Genomic DNA, 21,991 nt, shown 5'->3' on the forward strand with positions numbered 1-21,991 from the left:
AGAAGACTTAAAGTTACACCTATGAAGGTCACTCAAGACCTCAATGAGGGTTTGTGAGAACAAGTTATCACATTCAATATTTGACTATATTTGACTAGACATTCATCACATCAAATCCCCCACCTCTTACAGCATAAATGGACTAAAACTGGCCCACACCTGCAGCCATCAAGACAAAAGGGTACATACACTACATATGGAGAAACTTAAGAATAACTGATCACTACACTAATGGTATCGTATGGAAAATTATTATCTCTTTTCATAATCTATTTTATTTTCCCTCCTTAAAAGCAGACAGCAGGTTTAACAATTCAAAGAAATAACTATTCTATTATAAAATGTAATTGAGCAACATCTTAAAGGTTATCTTCCCATGCAAAAACAGGGGGGGAAAAAAAAACAAAAACAAACCCAGGCATTAAAATACCATCTCCTTCCTTGGATAAAGGTATTCCTGATCTCAGCGGAACCCTACTACTGACTCTGTAACACTAGTAACTTAGTGGCAGAAGAGTTAAATAATTGACAGTCACCATAAAAAACAACAGATTAAAAAATATAGAGGAAATAAATACTGCTAGAGCTATTCTGTTAAGACAAGTAAGTCACAATTAAAAGAACCAAAGAAAACATCAAGTTTTATTCCCATAGGAAGAAGGTGTTTAACTCAAGCCAACATTAACACAATCACATTGCTTGATTTTTAAAGAACGCTTCTAAATAATTAGTGGATGTATGACTGAGGGCAATATACTCAAGAACAAATAATAAAACAGCCCTAGCCCAAGGATACTTGTGCATTATCCATAAATATAAATAATGGATTTACAACCCTTGACTAATTTGAGTATTTATTGTTCATAATTCAAAATAATTGTGCCAACCTCAGTTTAAGGAATGGTAAGTTGTTCACATACAACTACAAGATCAATCATTTTACATCTACCTTCATTTTTTCAAAGACATTAAAAAAAAAAAACACCTAAACTTCACTCTATAGATACATATTTCTGTACATATCTTCAGAGAATCAAAAAAGCCAAGACAACAATTGTCCCAGCACAGTTATTTTGCTGAACTTACTACTCATGTTCTTTCTTACACAGCACTAGTTTACTACTATTGCTAACAAACTAATCAAGGTAAACAGCAGACAGAACACTTTTTGATCTAATTAGTTACTATGTGAACATTTCTGTAGTGCTCTTTCAATATAAGCTAGGTAGAGACTAGAACAGTATGAGATTTGGTACAGAAAAAAAAAAAAGATGCAAGAAGGTTGACTTGACTTGCTCTGGACAGACTGCTACGTAAGCCATAATTAAAAGTCAAAGAAGGAAACAATTACTGTGATTTTAGGCACATGTACTCCATATACACACTACTTACACATGTTGTCCAAAAGTAAGACCAAGAATAATAATTCAGGAATTGCACACCAGCAATGATATAGAGTCAGGACTATCTCTACATACTGCTACTGGGAATGTGTGTGAGGTCAATGCTGAACTGATTATGCTCTTTGCTTTTGTCTTTCAAATAACATTTTAAAGCTGGATTAACTTTCAAATCCAGTTCATCACACTCCCCACAATAATTCTTGTCGCATGCCCTAAAGAAAGCTTAGGGCGCTCTGGTGAAAGATATGGTTGCACAGGAACCACAAGACATGCAGATCTTCATGTAGCACACAAAGCCACATCAGTTTTCAGTCAGCGTATCTAACTGAAAACAAAAGCAATTCAGTAGAAACCAATCTCTGTTTTTGAAGTGAAGTCAATTATCTTCAGACAATGTAATTGGGAAGCCACAGTAAGAACACGCCTAGGATCCTACTTAGGAGGTAAAAACAAACGACATGAATTTGTGCAAGCAAATTCCTTTTAAGACAGTTTCAAAAGAAAAAATCCATAGAGTTCATGCCTATTGCCATTGAAATTTTTTTAGCATATAACCCTTGCAGTATGCTTACCCAGGAAGTTACACTCAATGCCTGTTATTTCCAAACTGTTAGGGACATATGGGTTTACTGTATCATATACCAATGAAAGAACTTTCATATAAAATGGATAGTGAGGTGATGCTCTCCTGTTACGTTGAAAGGAGATTATATTTTTTTTCAATTCTGAAGATAACTGCATCAAGACCACCAGCTTAATTAAACTTGTTGGTCATTATTGTTAACATGAGTATTTGTGATGACCACATCTCGGCCACTCATGTGTAATGAATGGTTAATGAAGCCTGCAGCACCTTTGGTAGCAGCAGTCACTTTAAAAATGTAACAGAACTTGACTGGTTGTCTCCTACAGTACCTATCAGCTATTTCAGCTCATTCATTTCTTCAGCCTAGAACCGTATGTCATACTGTAACACTTAAGCTGCAGTTAGACAGACTAAACCTGGTGGCTACCACCAATACACATAAAACATTACTACTGCTCCTAAATCACCTTGGGCTGTTTAATCACAACACCTGCCTCCAACATATCCACACACCCCCAGACAAAAATGTAAGTGAAACTCTTCAATTAGTTTAACTTTTTGTACCAAGTTGCAGCTTAATGTTTACAGAGATACGACAAAATAAAAAACCTACCTCCCCCTTATTTCTGTGCCTTAATTTGCTACACTCTGAAAAAAAAAAATCCCCTCCAAAAAATTTAAGTAGGAGTAAGGAGTCGTGGGTTTGCCTAGTAATTTCCTAGCTACCAGAGGCGGCATAAATTAGGGGCAGAACTTCCTATTATTTTTCACCCTGTTTATTCCACTGAGAAATAAGACACTTAAACTGTCAAAAGAAAAGGGAATTGACTATATGGCGGCATTCATTCCTCAACCCAGATAGCAGTAGATCTGGTGAATTTATCTGATCTGAATGTGTCAGAAGACAGTACTGTCAAAGCTGGAACAAGTGAATGATAAAGGCAGCCATTTTATCAGACCTGCACACTGGGAAGCAAAGGTGAAAACAAAAGCGTATACATATTTACGTCCAGTCTTCTATTCAAGATAAATTAAGGCAAACGGGGAAAAAAACAGGAATGATAAAGATCTTCCTTTTACACAATAAAAATATATGAAGTGAAATATCCTTCAGTAAAGAAGTTCTTGATGCTGGTTGTAAGATACCAACTTCAGGTCTTGGAGAAGAGTACTTTGATTATAACTTTAACAATGACAGATACAGAAGAGAATGTCAACATCTGCTAATCCGTCATTTGTTTCTGCTGCACCAAAATAACGTCTACATTAAAAAAACACTCCACTTACCAAGTGCACTTATAGCATCCTCAAAAAGATTTGATCGAGATGTATCACCTGTTGTACTGTAAGATGAAGACAAGTGCAATGGTAATTACAAAACTTTGGAAAACTTCCTGTTTTTCAAAAAAAGCAGCAGCAGCTGTAACTCTAATAGCCCCTTTTTTTTTCTAAAAAAACAACAAAGCTTTCCAAAGAGCTCTCTTTCGGTCTTATGGTGAGACCAGATTTTACAAACTTACAATGCTACCATTTTTAACACAAGGCCAACCTTCCCCCCTACCCCCCAATAGTTTGTCTCTTGCCCATCTGCTCAGGGATTAGCCATCTGCTTGCTTGAATACTTTAAAGGGTGGGAGAACAAGGTGGATTTTCGAAAACACACAGCAGTCTCACTAACTGCTTCCCCATAGTCACAGGCTTCACCTCAATGAGGACCCAAGGAGGTCAGTAGTAAGCACTTACTAAAATCTCAGTATCCTACTTTCTCAGGAATATAAACTGTTAACATTTACAATTACTCCATCTCAAGTTATCAAAGCTGTTAAATTACAGGATTTAAGGCTCATCTCCATGAACACCAAGGAACACAGAGGCACACTGCCAGGCAGAGGAACCCCAGTTAACTCAGTCAGAGCCAAGGGTGCCCCTTTCCTGGCTCCTTCCAGGGCTGGAACTTAAAGCATCAGCCCCTTGGTCTCACGGTGACACCCCTGATGAGTCAACGGGAGAGGCTCTCCAGGTCTCCTCACAGATCCAAGAGCATTACTGCCTACAGGGTGGTGCGGCTCACCACAGGGTGCCAGGAAAAAAGCATTTGGGGATTGTGCAAGACTTATTATGGGATATCTAGGGGAAGAACCAAAGGCAGGGAAGGGAAGCATCAAGGCACCCTGCAGATGAAAAACATGAGCAAAGAGAGTGAAAAGAGGAGAAAAAGGGCCAGTCACATGTTAACAGCACTTGCCTGACCATGCCCTGCCCCTGATCACCAGTCCCTCCTGCCTTCTAATTAAATTCCATTTCTAACTATTTTTCATGCTGGGGGGGAGGGGTGTCTCTATTCTACATGCATGTGTCTGTATGGACGTCTAAGTGCCCACCACTGGACAGGGAATCATAAGTCACAGGGATCCACACATCTGCGGAGCCAGCAACTGCAAAGATCAGACACTGCAGAGGTCTCAGCGCCAGCAACTGGAGACGGGGCCACAGGGGTCCATGTGATTGGGGCAACTGAAGACACTACAGTGCATGCATATTCTGCGTGGATGCATATGTTGGTGTGGGTGTAATCACCAGCAAGCATCAAGCTTGACTACAGTGAGTAGGGTAAGACGCTTGAGTGCTGTGTATTGAATGGCTGTAAATCAGAGGCGGCTGCTAGAGAGACCGGAGGGTCTGAAAGAGGAGCTGCTGAACAACTGTAACGTCTGGGGGTCAGCTACTGGTAAGGTCATAGGCCTCAACCGGCTAGTGAAGAGACCTGTTCGCATGTCCGTGAATGAGCCAACTGGGAGACCAGGGGATCTACGGACTAGCTACCAGGTTCAGTGCATGTCTACAGCCAGTTCCTGGATGGATCCTCTGTGTGAGCACGCGTGTGTATGCATGCAAATGGAATCTGCGTGTCAGCAACTGGAGCAGGGTTACAGGGCTCAGGCAGTCACATGCCCAGGTACCAAAAACTTGGGAGATTGGGAGATCTAGGGGTCAGCTATCGGAACAGATTGTCTAAGGTCAGATACTGGAGAAATTCGTATTGTTCATTTGTATGTTTGTACATATGTATTTTGCGCTAGTGGGCTTTGCCTCGAGTAGCCAGAGGGGAACAGGATGCGACTGCTGGTGTTGTATAGTTGCTTGAGTGCTGTTTTTTTCCTGCCTGCGTTGACCTATGCAGCCAGCCACATATATAGATACATACATATTGCGTGCATGTACTGGGAATACATGTTCAATCTTGATGCTTGATAGACCTAAGGACATGGAGCTGCAGCAGCCTCACATCTATCAGGCTACCAGAGTCACCAACTCCTATCAGCAAGTGAAAGATCATCAGATTAATCTGATTCAGTTTTCAGAAGATGCCACTAAAAATCTAACAAGGCATTTACAGAAATGCATCTTTTTATGCAAGAAAAAATTTGTTCCAACAAGAATGCTTCACTAGTATCTATCACTAATAAGATTTACAACTCAAAAAGATCAAAGGCGAAACAGGACACCAGCTTGCCTGGCCATGGCTCAATAAATCTTCACCAGCCTTAGTAATTTAACTTCTAAAGAAAATCAGAAACAAGCAGTACTCACTGAAATCAAGGCAGGTGGTAACTACAATGTAGTCATTAAATTATTCTTTTGCTTCTTGTTAAGTATGTACACTGAGGCTCCCTTATTGCAGTTTTACAACACTGTAATCTGTACATGGAAAACCTGGAAAGCACTGTTTCAGTATCAAAGATTTAATCTACTCTTTGGACCTGCTGGACAAACTGAGCAGCAAAAAAACCCACCCATTAACATTAAAAAAAATTCTAAGTTATTTGAGTGACAAATGAAGCTTCATTTGTATTCCATTTTAAAAAGATGTCCATTTCTCAGAATTGCAAAATTAAATCATCAATTAGGGTATTTAGTGCAAGAAATTTGTGATTATATTTTCAAGATATTAGGCAATTGGAAGTTTTCTTTCCTTATAATCAAATTAATATTTGATGGTGTTTAAATACAACCACTTCAAAAATTGTCTTGTGCACCAGTATTCACATAAGTAACGCACAAATAATTGAAAACCGGTGTATAAAAATGAAGACTTGATGCTATGCAGCGCTTCAAGGGCCATTAAATTACAGTTAACAACATTTTTATCCCATGCAATACTTAAGTAACTTAAAGTGAGCAAAAAAAGGCTACGGTATACAACAGGGATGAAAACTCTAACTTCCATTTGATTTTCTTAAATGTAGAGAATTGAGGTTAAAAGCTATCCCAACTCCCACAACTACCTGCAGATGGGCCAAGAAGCATTCAGAACAAATAAGCTTGTAGCTTTAAAACATTACATGATTAACAACAATACTATATTCTACATTTTGGAAGAAAAAGCTCTTTCCAGATATTAAGAGACACTTACATCAATAAGGAACTTACGGTTCAAATCTAACCAACATGATTCAATATACAATCAGAGGTCTATGAACAGGACAGGACACCACTCTGAAGTCTTTAAGAGCTTTGTGAACAGTGGATCCCCACGCAGGCGAATATCCTCAGTCTGAAAAGAAACTTGTGCCACAGTAACTCTGAAATGCCTAATGGGAGCACAAGTCCTATGTCATTTAACCCTCCACTCTACAGGTTTAGTCCCAAGACCACACTTCCCACAGGAGAAGGTGTAAGCGGGGAGGGGCACTTCTTACCATCAGTAATGTTCTATTTGAGCCAGAGACTGAAGTTACAGTTAAGAAAGAAGAAAAATTAGGTAGAACAGAGGAGAATGATCGGACTAACACTGTAATGGAAAATTCAACTTAAAATCAAAACTAGAAGCAACAAAAATGGATGGGGAAGCCGGTTTTGGAGGGTCATTCATACCTGTCAGTTGATGGTGGGCTGACAGCAGCTGGTGCCTCAGGTGGGTTTTCTGGTGGCTTCTCTTCTTTAGGAGCACTCACAGGTGCAGATTCACAAGCAACTGCATCTGGTGCTGGTGGTGGAGGGACAGGAGCTGGCACAGGGGCAGCAGCAGGGATTGGTGCAGTGACTGGTGTGGCAGCTGCAGTTGTCGAGCTAATAGTGGTAGTAGCACTTGACTGCTGAGTCGCTCCAGCTGGTGCTTTGGGCTATAGGAGGACAACACAATTCAGACACAGCACAAAGTTCCCAAACCCATGCCTTCTATAGTCAACATATTGATTAATTTCTGTTAAGACCATTTGTGTTTGACATTTACATCAAGCAAAACATTAAAACATTGCAAGACATTAAATCTATAATGCCTTTTATTGTGTTTAAACAGGCAGCTGATAGTGTCACTAAAGTACTTATTTAGACACCTAAGCAGTCACCCTTTTTGAGTATTGAAGTGAAATGCAAAGATAGGATCTAAATATTTATAGACTGCAATACCCTAACCGTGAAAACAATCTTCTATTTTACAAAAGTGCATTTTTCAGAAGAAACTAAAACAGTTGTCAAAAGACATCTGACAAGCTTAACAAGCATAAGGTTTTCTCACCACTCAAATTTGGAAAAAAGTGATAAAGACAGAAATCACATTTCATTATACATGCTATTTGCTGGAAAATGAGATGCTACAAAATTTAAACTTAACCTGCAACATGTTTTACTTATGCACTCTATACATTCAAAGCACTACATAAATAACATTTCACATACTTGAGTTCTGTAGTGAGCTCCAAAAATCCAGCAGAATCAAGGACTACCAAATCTACAGCAACAAATTTAGAGTGGGTAATACCTGCCTGTAATTGTGATTTAATCTTCACATCTCTATTGGAAAAATTAATTTTGCTTGGATGCAGTATTAATCCCATTAAATAGAAATTACACTTTTCAGAATGCATGTAACTTCCAGCTAAGGTACCCAATTACATTTTTGAAAGCTGTATCACTGTAGTCCCTTACCTACGAATATCCTTAAGGACTGAAAAGGCTGACCCTCATCTCTGCCTTACCAAGAGAAATAGTTGAACTTTAACAAAACATAGCTACTCATTCAAGGTGAATCCCTTTCAGACAATGTTTGCTTAAACCACGAAAAATGTATTTCCTCCTGTTGTCTGAAAGGAAAGGTTGAGAATGAATAGCTTCCAACATGACAGGCACAATAAGGAAAATTTTAAGCAGCATTCAAAGAAAAACGCTGAAACACGTCTGAGCATCAGACAAAGTTGGCGGTTATGCTTAAGTGACAGGGCATGTCTTACCCAGAAAAGAATCAAGGAAAGGGAAACTGAGCTTAAAGACCTAGCAAAAAGACTGTAACACTGAAGAAATGCCCAACTCCAAAACACAGGTCCTTTAATATAAGAAGGTATTGCATTTAGCAGTTCTCCATGGAGGTCTGTGTTTCTTCTGCTATAAAGAAAATGAAAGCTGCACTCTGAAATCCCATCTGCACCTGTTTTTTTTTTTTTTACTGACAAATGCCTCTTCTCCAAGCAAACCACAAACTAGAACACTGTTTGTTCAGGAAGACAGCAGTAACAGTTATGTTCAAACAGAGAATCTAATGAGCCAATACCAGACAGAAGTAAAGGGCAACTAAATGTAGGTTTTCTTTGTCAGAAGGAGGACCTCTAACTCCAAAATTAACTTCATATCTCAAGACAGAGATGAAGTCAGTTTTATCGAGATCTCAAGGGTCTGTCTGGAATGCCTAGAAAAATCAGTGGCTTGATTCCCGGAAGCAATCTGGCAACTGGTTAAAAGGAGAGATACTTCAAATGCATGTCACAGTCATCCCCTTTAATTTGTCCTTGCAGTCATTCAAAACTCACAGGTTTGTTGACTGGCGTAAGTATCCCTTCTCTACTGATTTAAGCTGTTGAGCTTGACAAAAGAAACAGACATGAGTTTTGAAAACCAACACAGCAAGACTGGAAGAGCTCTGTACAGAGGATTTAGTAACAAACTATCTAGGTTCCCTTCTTCCTTTTGATAGTATTACTGGAAAAACAACACAGAGAGACAAGAAACAAGAAACAGCAAAATCAGCCACTGGCAAATTTTTTCTTTGATGTAAACAGTCAGCACATAACATCCACAATGATCAGTGCAGGCAAACTAAGACTGTGAAAGCAGTATTTTGTATTTATTTGCACAAGCATTTATTTTTACTGTTGACCAAAACTTTCACATGATCAAATTCCACTGGTTTTAAGGATAGGCATATACAATCTCTCATCACAATGAAAAAAAGAATGAAATGAATGCAATTTCCTTTTCAAAAATAATGACTACTCACTTTTGTCACCATAACCACCACAAAGTTCTTCTCATCTATTTTGTATTCTTTAAGAGCAGTATCATCATTAAGGATTTTACCTGGCAAATTAAACAGATACAAATTATGAAGTTATTTAACAGATCATTAGATGACCTTGGGATTCCCTCATATAAACACAATTCCAAAAAAAACCATAAATACACATTTTATGCAGATTTATAAACATTAATAACTCTACAAAAAGTGGTTTGGCTATTAAGCTTTGGCAGTAGAGCTACAAGTAATTTTCCTCCTATGATGTCCACAGTCCTAGTTAGCTTGAAGGCTGTTGCCGTAAGTGTTGAAGATGCTTCAAATCATTTAAAACAGAAGCGTTAAATCTAAAGAAAGATTTACTGGACCTTTAACAAATACACAAGTACGGTAGAGGAATTTTTAGCATACAATAAGCTTAACTGAATAACTTATGCCTGCTTACATACTCTAGACACAGCAAGAAAATTACTTCCTGCTTATCTTCTGTTTGCACTTCAGATGTCATGCACTATCTACAGTTCCCTGCCACAGACTAAGTTTATATGCATTAGATAAGTTTGTGACTTTGCAGCTTTAACAATTTGTTCTTAAATGAAGGCTAAAGCATGAGAAAAACCTAGAACTATTCCATATCCTGCTACCTTGACAGGGGGATGGAAAAAAAAAATATCAACAGACAAAACCAGAAACATCTGTTTGTTATACTACCACTTTTGATGTTTCATAAGCAGAGATGGTACTGTGGCAAAGTAGATTTACCTCACATCTACAAGAACTCAGAAACATACTAAATCACATAGGGGTTTTTTTTAGGATAAGCTGATTTAGAGGCAGTACCACAAATCGGAAAATTAAGTCTGTATTTCAATGAGTTTTATAGCACCTACTTCCACTACAGAATATTCGGGAAATATTTTTCAATTTTAATCGATTCATTTTCTGGAGATATGCCAAGGACTGCTTCCCTATTTCAAGAGGAAAATATACATTTTCATAAACATTCTCCTTCTCCTGATGACTGCAAGGAAATCAAGCAATGCATATGCACTATGGCACTTGGCACACAAACGAGGTGGCACTGTCCTACTCTCTACTGGTTCTGCAGTCTTGCAGGTCAAATACTCAAGAATGTATTATATGTACTATAGTAGTAGTAATACCTGTAGCAGATGGTGCAGCACCTGACTCAGAACCTACATAGGTTTACTTACAATTTTCTGATTTATAGGCACTTTGGGGAAGGAGCTTGCACAACATATATGTGCAGACATCCTCTCTTCTCAGGACACACCACTCTCAGGGTTTCTAGACTTTACCCTAATAGAGATGACAACACAACAGATCTACCTCACTGCTGATTAGCATAACCTTTTTTTAAAAAAAAAATCGCAAGCCTTTTTAGTAACAAATGGTATACTTTTAATCAGGTTCAGTTAGGATATCACTCTGCTATACCAAACTATGAAAATTCTAAAGCTCATTTTAATCAAAGTAAAAATGTCATCAATACGCCCTTGTTGTATCTCTTGTCCAAGAAAAATATGCAATCAATCTTTGGATGGTCTCCTATTCTGCATGTTTTTTCCTACATTTCCTACTGCTTGTGAGTATTATACAATGCTGCAGATAGATAAACTCTGGCTTCTGAAAATACTCCAGTCACATCACATAATCTTCCACAACCCTTGATTTTTTTAATCACAGAAACATATTAAGCATGTCATGCAATTATACATATTGCACAAAGCCTTCTACCTTGTTCATATTTCTTTATTATACATGTGACTTACCTTCATGTTCTTGACGTGCATTCCATTCACTGAAGTACAAGGGACATAAAACTTGCTAAGAAACATAGTCCTGAGGAGTCTGTACAAACATGAAGAGACTCCCAACTACTTTTCCAATAGCATCTTTCTATTGTGATCAGTGGCTTTAGCTTATTAGAAGTGAAAAACCAACACTCTTTACAAAGCAGTACACTGAAGAAGTAAAAAGACCAAAGTTTCTTTCAAGCATGGTTTGAAAAGAAATTTTTAAGTTCTGACATGAAGTGAGAACCTGTGTATTAGTGCCAGAATGGACCAGCTAGGTAGAAAACAGTAAAAAAATATTGCCAAAAAAAAATTTAAACTATGTTAGTTCAAATAAAGTAACTTCATGTCTTTATCTGACATTAGCCTACTTTTTGCTAGCACATAATACGTTTCTAATGACAAAGCTTAAAAGTATTGAAATTGCATTTGTATAGCAAGGATTTGGTGGTGGATTTCTTTCGTTAATACAAAAGAATCTGATTTTTAATTCTCTGAGTGATACAGGAGTGCTGCAGCTATACACAGCATAAACTGAACAAAAGACAAGAATTAACCCAGAAGATGTGTTGTGATCTGCTTAAATTCTGATTTCTTGTACAAAAGCCATTTCTACTTCACCTAGCATATCCCACCCGAGACTAAAGCTGTTAGCGTATCATGCTATAAGAACAAAGATAAAAATAGACACATATGTATTAAAACCTGAAAAATTCTGATTCAAAATTAAGAGTTCCCTTTGACAACGAGGTTTGCTGTTGGTTTGGTTTTGTCTGGGTTTTTTTAACCTGTTTACATTCCAGTACTTATAATCTTTAGAAGACACAACATTCACATCAAAGTCAAAGAAGAACATAAAAAATAACATAGCTTCAGATACAGTATCTTCAGAATACCCATTACCTGCATAAATTAGTTTTTGGCCAGCTACTGGAAAAGCATCTTTCCCCCTTTCTGATTCAATCTTCTCTTTCAGTGCCTTCACCTAAAGCACAGAAACAGTCTTAATGAAAAAAAAAAGAAGTTTCATAGAACAAACCCAATTAAGTACACTTTGTTCTAAGTTTTAAATACTAAAAAGTAGTTTTGTCACACCTTGATCATGTCAAGTACATCAGTCTTTCAAAGATGTCATTGTAACCACTTGCAGAGCAATGTATTCCCTTCCCAAATAATCTCTCATGCTTAATCAAATTAGATAAGTAATTTCTCCATGAAAAGTCTTTAAGTACAAGTTTACAACACAGCAAAAAATTGAGAAATTTGGGCAAAAAATGCTTTCATCTACTGACCCATTTCCCCTCCCTCTTCTTTCTCTGAATGCAGAGGGTACACATGCTATATATAGCTGATGGCTTTCTTCATCATCATGACTCTTCAGAGAATGCCTGTGTTTTTGGTAAGGTCACCATGACATTTGATTTAACTCACCGGCATGACTTGAAGCCTTGATATGCAAAGACTTGTGCAAACTGTCCAGTTGTTCATTTTATAGAAGCAGTTTTCAACTCTTCCCCCTCCCCCGTAATTTTTGGATCTTTGCATAGCAATTTTAAGCCTACACATGAAAGCATTTTGCCTTATTTACTTGCTTATGCAGACCACTGACAGATAGTCCACACTTTCAGAGCACCACATAAAACACCTCAAGTGACACTGTGTTAGAGGTCATGTATCAGAATGCTCGTATTCTCCAGAAAAACTGCCTAACACTATCCTGAAGAGATAAAGGATGGTCCTGTAGAAGCATTTCCGTACTGATACATTTGAAATCATGTTTTAAGACAAACTGCTTGTATACAAACATTCATTCTTCTTGCTTCCTGACAGACACTCCCAATATATGTAAAAAAGGACAACCAATCTGTTACGAATTTATTACTATGAACTAACCCCATCCTCTGAAGTTTTTTTTCCTGAATATTTGTAAGCTTTTTTCATGAAATGCTGCAATGGAGATGCATATACCTATCTGTTTAACGGCTAAGCATGTGAAAATGTGTTTACCCGGACAGCTTAACTGGACTGGCAACTACTTGTGCCACAAGCAGCCGTAGTAATACTATTTTTTTGTTCATTTTTAAAGCTGTAGCTCACTGTCAGGGTTGCTCGAGTAGTAAATAAACCAAAACAGTAGTTTCAGCTGCTAAGTGGTATGTATTTACTGAGAGGTTGAGCTTTGTGATTCTCAGCATAATTAAAATCTGTCATCCACTTCACATGCCAGTCATGATTCCTGGCGTCACTTTATTCTTCTGTTAAGGATGTCTTAGACCTTTGTGTAACCTTTCCCCTTTTCCTTCATTGGTCCACTCACTTCTTCTTCTTCCACTCAGATTTTATTTCCATGTTTCCTCATCGATCTCTTTACCAAGCTAATCCTTTCAGTGTGGATGTTTGGTCCAAAACAGACAAACCAAACTTCAACCCTCACAAAAGAGCTGCATCTTTTTGTCAGTACACATAAAAAGGACTGTTTGTTTTACCAGGCTTCATGACCCAGCAAAGGAGGCCAGCAGAATCAAACCTCTTCTCTAAGCCTACACCTGATGAAGGTGTAAGATGAATTCCTCCCCAATTACTATTTAAGGCTGGAAGTCACTCACCTCCCTCCACCTGCTGCCACGCTTCTTTTGATGCAGCCCAGGATACAGCTGGCCTTCTGGGCTGCAAGCGCACATTGTCGGCTCATGTCCAGCTTTTCATCCACCAGTACCCCCAAATCCTTCTCTGCAGGGCTGCTCTCAACCCCTTCATCCCCTAGCCTGTGTGGACACCAGGGTTTGCCCTCACCTGGGTGCAGGGCCTTGCACTTGGCCTTGTTGAACCTCATGAGGCTCACATGGGCCCACTTCTCAAGCTTTTCCAGGTCCCTCTGGATGGCATCCTGTCCCTCAGGCATGTCTACTGCACCGCTCAGCTTGGTGTCATCTGCAAACTTGCTGAGAGTGCACTCGATCCCACTATGCCATTGATGAAGATACTGAACAGCACTGGTCCCAATACACACCCCTGAAGTACACCACTTATCACTGATCTCCATCTGGACATTGAGCCATCCACTCTCTGGATGCGACCATCCAACCAATTCCTTATCCACCGAACAGTCTACCCATCAAATCCACATCTCTCCAATTTAGAGAGAAGGATATTGTGGGGGACCGTGTCAAACGCCTTACAGAAGTCGAGATAGATGACATACGTAGCTCTTCCCTTGTCCACTGATGTAGTCACTCCATCACAGAAGGCCACTAGGTTGGTCAGGCAAGACTTGCCCTTGGTGAAGCCATGCTAGCTGTCTCAAATCACCTCCCTGTCCTCCATGTGCCTTAGCATAGCTTCTAGGAGGATCTGTTCCATGATCTTCCCAGGCACAGAGGTGAGGCTGACAGGTCGGTAGTTCCCAGGGTACTCCTTTCTACCCTTCTTAAAAATGGGTGCAATGCTTCCCTTTTTCTAGTCACCAGGGACTTCTCCTCACTGCCATGACTTTTCAAATATCATGGAGAGTGGCTTGGCAACTACATCAGCCACTTCCCTCGGGACTGGCATGCATCTCATCAGGTCCCATAGACTTAAGTATGTTCAGGTTCCTCAGGTGGTCATGAACCTGATCTTCTCTTACAGTGGGAAGGACTTTGCTCCCGCAGTCCCTGTCTTGCAGTCCATCCACTTGAGAGGTGTGGGAAGAGAGGTTGCCAGCGAAGAATGAGGCAAAAGAGTTGTTGAGTACCTCAGCCTTCTCCTTGCCCGTTGCTACCAGTTTGCCAGTAGTGTTCAGGGCGGGGCGAGTGGGGAGGGGGTGTACACTTTCTTTAACTTTCCTTTTCTGGCTGACATACCTGTAGAAGCCCTTCTTATTCTTTGTGTCCTTTGCCAAGTTCAGCTCCAGCTGCACCTTGGCCTTCCTGACCTCACCCCTACACAACCAGGCAATGTCCCTATACTCTTCCCAAGATACCTGTCCCTCCTTCCACTGCCTGTGCATTTTCTCCTTGCCCTTTACCTTGACCAGCAGGTCTCAACTCATCCATGCCAGTCTCTTGCCTTCCTTTCCTGATTTCTTACACCTGGGAATCAATAGCTCTTGTGCTCTATGGAAAGCATCCTTAAAGATCTGCCAGCTCTGTTGTGCTCCCTTGTCCCTGAGGACAGTTTCCCAGGAGGTCCTATTGACTAACTCCTTGTAAAGCTGGAAGTTTGCTTTCCTAAAATTCAGGGTCCTGACTTCACTCTTTGCCTGTCTCATCTCCCTCAGGACTGCAAACTCCACCAGTGCACGATCACTGCAGCCCAGGCTGCCTCCAATCTTGACGTCACCAACTAGCTCACTTGCGTTGGTGACCATCCGGTCCAGTATCACATCCCCTCTGGTAGGGCTGTCTATTACCTGGCTTAAGAAGTTATCCTCAATGCATTCCAGGAGTCTCCTGGATTGCCTACAGCTCGCCACGCCACTTTTCCAGCAGATGTCGGCTGAAGTCCCCCAGCAGGAGGAGAGCCTGTGAGCACGATACTTCCCATAACTGGAGTAAGAGAGCTTTGTTAAGAGGCTCCCCTTGACTGGGCAGCCTGTAGTAGACACCAGCCACAAGGCTCCCTTTGTTGCCTTGGTCTCTGATTCTTACTCACAAGCTTTCAACCTGCTCGTGGCTATTCTTCAGAGACAGCTCTTCAAAATTTACCCATTTCTTGATGTAGAGGGCAAACCCTCCGCCCCTCCTTCCTCACCTGCCCCTTCTGAACAGCCTGTAGCTATCAATAGTGTCCTGGTCTCAGCTGGGATAGAGTTAATTTTCTTCCTAGTAGCTGGTATAGTGCTGTGTTTTGGACTTAGTACAAGAATAATGTTGATAACACACTGATGTTTTAGCTGTTGCTTAGTAGTGCTTACACTACTGAAGGGCTTTTCAGCTTCCCATGTCCTGCCAGCGAGAAGCTGGGACAGCTGACCCAGACTGGCCAAAGAGCTATTCCATACCATATGACGTCATGCTTAGTATATAAACTGGGGGGAGTTGGCCAGGGAGCAGCGATTGCTGCTTGGGGACAGGCTGGGCATTGGTCGGCTGGTGGTGAGCAACTGTATCGTGCAACATTTGCTTTGTTTATTACTATTATATTATTGTTGTTATTATTATTACTACTACGACTACTACTATTACTACTATTTTACTTTATTTTATTTCAATTATTAAACTGTTCTTATCTCAACCCATGAGTTTTCTCACTTTTACCCTTCCAGTTCTCTGCCCCATCCCACCGGGGTGGGGGGGTGAGCGAGCGGCTGCGTGGTGCTTAGTTGCTGGCTGGGGTTAAACCACAACAGTCCTTTTTGGTGTGCAACGTGGGGCAAGAAGGGTTTGAGATAATAACAGATTAAGCAGAGTGTATTAAAAACTTTATATCTGTTAATAGTTGCTGGTCACAATATTGATTCATCTGTTGTCGACATTAGTCTACCTGATCTGCACCATGCTCGTTTTTGCTGTACGTGTTAAAGATTGGTGTTGGTTTTTGCAGTTTGCTGTGCTCTGCAGTGACTAGTGATGTTTTGCCTGGGAGATTTGTTATTAGAACACTGGTCTTGAGCATTATCTGGTATCTGGGTTTTGTACTGAAGCCATTACAGTACTTTGGGTACCACCTCATGGAGACAATTAGCAATTATACCTCTTCCTCTGAGAGGTTTTTTAATGGAGGAAATACAGAATGGCACCTTCGTTGCTTTTTTGTATGATGTTTTCTCCTTCATTACAACAGTCTTTCAGTATCTTGAACATCCTTGGGTAGTTAAGATACATCTATTTCTATTTCTTGGGAATATTGTTTTAGTTTTGTCCAAAGTTAATAAGCAGTTTAAAATATCATCCAGAGATCTTCTCCAAGGCTGGACAGTTATGAGTGGCAGCATATGAAGAAGCCTGAGCTGCTTTGGAAGTGGTTGGTACTGAAGCACAGCTCCTCCTGGCACCTTGATCGCCGGTGCTGGGCTGCATGTTCAAAGGGAGGATCCCCTGAACACATCATGCAGCTGATGCTACATGGAGTAAGTGGGTCACACTGATCACACAACGGGCTCTAATAGGAAACCCCAGTCACTCAGGAACCTTGGAAGTGATCATGGACTGGCCAGAAGGCAAAGATTTCGGAATACTGCCGGAGGAGGAGGTGACGCGTGCTGAGGAGGCCCCACCATATAATAAACCACCAAAAAGCGAGAAGCAATATGCCCTGTTCACTGATGGGTCCTGTCATCTTGTGGGGAAGCGTCGGAGGTGGAAAGCTGCTATATGGAGACCTGTAATGAGGAGCTGCAGAAACTGCTGAAGGAGAAGGTGATTCGAGTCAGTTTGCAGAGGTGAAAGCCATCCAGCTGGCTTTAGATATTGCTGAACGAGAAAAGTGGCCAGTGCTGTATCTCTATACTGACTCACAGATGGTGGCAAATGCCCTGCGGGGGTGGTTACAGCAATGGAAGCAGAGCAACTGGCAGCGCAGAGGCAAACCCATCTGGGCTGCCGCACTGTGGCAAGATATTGCTGCCCAGGTGGAGAACCTGGTTGTAAAAGTATGCCACGTAGACGCTCACGTACCCAAGAGTCAGGCCACTGACCGAACATCGAAACAATCAGCAGGCGGATCAGGCTGCTAAGACTGAAGTGGCTTAAGTGGATCCGGACTGGCAACATAAGGGTGAATTATTTCTAGCTCGGTGGGCCCATGACAGCTCAGGCCATCAAGGAAGAGATGCAACATATGGATGGGCTCATGATCAAGGGGTGGACTTGACCATAGACACTATTGCATGTTATCCATGAATGCGAAACATGCACTGCAATCAAGCAAGCCAAGCGGTTAAAGCCTCTCTGGTACGGAGGATCATGGCTGAAATATAAATATGGGGAGACCTGGCAGATTGATTATATCACACTGAGACCAACAGATGGTGGGACATTTAAACATTGGGATACACATTTAGCAAAGGCCACCTGGTTAGTCAACACTAGGGGATCTGCCAATTGAGCTCTGAAGTCTCTTTTGATCGCCCTTGGACTACACATTGTGGTTTCATCACCACCCACATGGAACCCACAGGTCCACAGCAGGCTAGGAAGTTTCCTAGTGAAGTCCTTAACCCAGGCCCCAGGGAGGCAGAAGACTTCCCTAAGAGGATGGTCTGTCCAGCATATGGGACACTCTGATCCCTTCAGAAGGGAGTCACCTACAACTATAACCCATCTTTTCTTCCTCGTGGAGGTGGCCATGATATGAGGGGTAGGCCTTTCTGACCGTGGAGACATCTCTGGTGTAGACGGACCATCATCCATTGACTGGCCTTCCACATCCAGGGCCCCATGTGTTGTACAGAGGCACCTGGGAAGGCGAGGTGGGCAAGGAGGGGGTTCACCTGCTGCCCCGAGCGTGGACTTGCCTCCATTCACTCCTTTCCTTTAAGCTACTGCCTTCAGCCTGGTGGGGGGAGGATACAGGATCCCCTTGATCTTGTTTTTTTTCTGGTGGTTGTTCCTGTTTCTGTCTCAGGGATGGAAGAGCATGGTTCCACCAGTCTATCTCTTAGACTCCCTGACACTCAACCCTTCTGCTTCCTCTTGTAGCTTTGCCACCAGGCTGAGCAGATCGTCCACTTGGCCCCACCTCACACAGCTGCTCTCACCACTGCCACCCGTTACCAGTGAAAGGCTCTGGCACACCCTGCAGCCCGAGACCTGGATGGCTGCATGTTTTCATGGCAGCTCCGTCTGGGTTCCCACATCCATTCTGGCAAGTGCAGAGGACATGGCTTTCTGCTGGGTGGATACCATAGCTAAGCTCCTTCTGAGAGGGTGGTGACCATCAACTGAACCCACATCTTGAGCTGGTAGGGTGATGACGCCCTTCCTGTGCACCCTTCCGCGTGAACTGCCGTGCAGACTGATGCTCCGTGCTGCTTTTGCCCACTCTGTTGGCAGCGCTCCTTGTCACTCGTGCTCCCCAGGCTGTTTTTTCTAGGCGTGGGGGTGGTTGCCATTGCTCTGGCAATGCCCAGGCATCGTCAAGAGTCTCCTGTGAGAGCTGGTGGGTCTCTCCGCTGCCCTGGCATATCCCTGCCTCAGGAAACCCACCTGTGTTATCAAGATCTGCTGCTCCGCTGCAGATCGGGCCGGCTCCAGAGCAGCTGCCCTCAGCTTAAAGTTTGTACTGTAGTTCTAGCCCATCTGGTACTGCCAGCACTGGAGGGTTGTGTTACCCCATATTCAAACCTCAATAGTATACAGTTAATCGCCGATCCGCATTAGGTTTTCACACAAGTTAGATGTGGTTGTTGAAGGTTGAATGAATTCATGCAACCACCCCTTGACTTTCCAGTTCTTTGATATGACCATGTATGGGACAAAGTGAATCTCTGTTGGTCCAGTATTGTAATCAGTGCTCCACTTGAGTGGCAGCCAGCACTAATCAAAGTGATACCTGTAGTTCTACGACTAACGCTTCTTCTAAGAGGTCAGACAGTTGAGGTATCAAAGGGGTATCATTACTCGTTTCCACAGTAGCAATGCTAAGTACTCAGTGTCCTCGTGGATCCTTAAAATATCAGTTTCTCAACAAAGTCAGTGCCCAAGATGCAAAGGTAAGTCCCATTACAACATGATGAGCTTTACAGTTTCCTTTAGTGAGGCTGAATCCAGCTTCTACTACATGGAGCTTCTGCTGGCCCATATAGAGTAGGAGTTAATGTTAACTATACACACTATTAATACACAAGCTCCAGTAGGAGTATTCCATGCACTGCCCGCTAGACTCCCACACCGAGCATGAACCCTCAGGTTCCACAAGATTACACCTGGGAAAACTAACTCGTCAGCCACAGGCAGTCTCAGCCTCATGGACATTCAAGAGACTGCACTTCAGCTGTAGAAACCCCTGCCACAGTAGAAAAACCCGCTTTGGATCCCACTCCTGACATCATTTTTATTAATGTTGTGGTTTAGGTCAGGACAGACTAAACGCATACATTAATTACTATACAATAGTTGGATCCACGTGAAGGAGTTTGGTATTTATTGCCTTGGTAAAGTAGTTTTTATTAATGCAAAGAACACTACGAAGTTACATGAAAGCAGCCATCTCTGCTTCCCCCTTGCTTTCTGACAGGAGCAGGGCTGCAAGCAGTCAGGAGGAGCAGTGTGCTGAGTTGGTGGTGCCGGCTGCCTTTGCTTGGAGCATGGTGACTCCAGCTGTGCAAGCCTGGTTCCAGGCATCCCTAGAGGTCCTCCACAGCCAGGTGTCACAAACCACAGTGGTATTGAACACAGGAACAAACTACACATTTGCTCCTCAAAGAACAGAAGTAATCTTTGGCTAAAGCCTGCCAATACAGCAGCCATGACTAGCTTCTTAAAGGAATTAGAAAAAAATGGAAATGTGGAAGAGAAGGCCATTACAGTTTTCAGTACTCATCTTCTTTATTCTCTGTACTTGCCATACATGTCAATCAGTTTAAGAACAGATCATATACTAAATTCAAACACAAATTATTTCAGTTCTCAGACACATTTCTCTAGCTGACAGTTTACAAAAATCTAAAACAAATTTAAGCTTAACATAGCTCAGCTAATTTACAGTATTTTGCTAACTATATCCATAGACACACTGCCATTTGCAAAGGCAAAGACCATTAACACAGGCCTCTCATTTAAATGGACATTCACTCTACTGTGAGCTTTTGCCAAAGATATCTCATGTGTTATGGTGACTGACAGTAACTTAACACATCATGAGCTCCAAATTATTAATTAAAAATTCTGTAATGTAGTTCAAGTTGTTCCTATAAAACTGAAAATATAGAGAATAGTCAAGTAACTTCCAGAAAATACATTTCAGAACATTGTTTAACTGTTTCATACAGAATAGTAATACGTAAGGGAATCTGTCATATCTCAAATGAATTCACTTAAGTGATCATACCTATTCAAAGGAGCAAATGAAAAGGGCTTCTACTTAAGCCAGGTCTTAACTAATATAGCTTGAGTCTGCAAGAGAATGCAGTCAGCTGCAGACATCAGCATTCTCCTGTAAGAGGCAGAAGTTCAAGAAACACTCAGGCTAAAATAAGTTTTCATAAACACTGCCTGACTGTTCTTTTGGCTTTCATCACTGCCTAGCCTAAGAGGCCAGAAACACTTCATTTGCAGAGGATACAATACTAATTCTCAGTGTAAAAAAGGAATAGATAACATCAGATACATCCAATTTAACAGTAACATGCTAGTGGTGTAAAATTTCCTCTTGTAGTTCTAACTGGAGTGACTGAAGACTTAGCACCCACTAATGAGAAGATATCCACGCCCTTAATTCTGCCAACAGAAAACAATACATAAGAGCGCTCCCTAAACAACCTGTGTGTCGTCAGACACAGCAGTCTGAACCACCTTCATTTAGATTTAAACTGTAAATGCTTCTTTGTCAAGGAGGGAAGGGAAGGAGGGAAAAAAAAAAAAAAAAAAGAAAAAAGAACCCGCCCTCTCACTGCTCTTCATAAAGGCAGCTGCATGTTCCAGCTAGCGGTACAGTTTGCTGCTGAAAAGAGCAGGATCCTAAACTCAGCCTCTAGCAAATTAGGTTGCTGAGAATCTAGACTTCAGCATCACCATCATTTCAGGGTTATTAAGTGAAAATTAATTTCAGGAAAGCACACACTGATCTGTCAAACTTAGAAAGCAGATTTAAGATATACAGTCAACCTCTGCATTTATACCATTATAATGTTTTTCTCAGAAATACAGATCCATAAACCAAACCTTCAGGCTACCTAGCTTTATTGCACCTGAGCAGAGTTCCAAGTGTATTTCAGTCCTCAGAGAATCCCATTTTTCTTCTGCCCTAATAAACTTTGCAG

General features: G+C 41.3%; 1 protein-coding gene across 3 annotated transcripts in view; it reads right to left on the reverse strand.

The window, feature by feature from the left end:
- Window positions 1-21,991, reverse strand: part of RAD23B (RAD23 homolog B, nucleotide excision repair protein) — a 45,514-nt gene that overhangs the window by 12,524 nt on the left and 10,999 nt on the right. For all 3 annotated transcript variants that reach the window (XM_082336891.1, XM_082336890.1, XM_082336892.1), the window contains 4 exons: window positions 11,995-12,076; window positions 9,260-9,339; window positions 6,865-7,112; window positions 3,277-3,332 (listed from right to left, as the gene is read on the reverse strand). In XM_082336891.1, coding sequence (XP_082193017.1) covers window positions 3,277-3,332; window positions 6,865-7,112; window positions 9,260-9,339; window positions 11,995-12,076 — 466 coding nt within the window. The remainder of the gene's footprint in view (window positions 1-3,276; window positions 3,333-6,864; window positions 7,113-9,259; window positions 9,340-11,994; window positions 12,077-21,991) is intronic.

This window comes from Platalea leucorodia (assembly GCF_965183815.1).
Source record: "Platalea leucorodia genome assembly, chromosome: Z".
NCBI lineage: Eukaryota > Metazoa > Chordata > Aves > Pelecaniformes > Threskiornithidae > Platalea > Platalea leucorodia.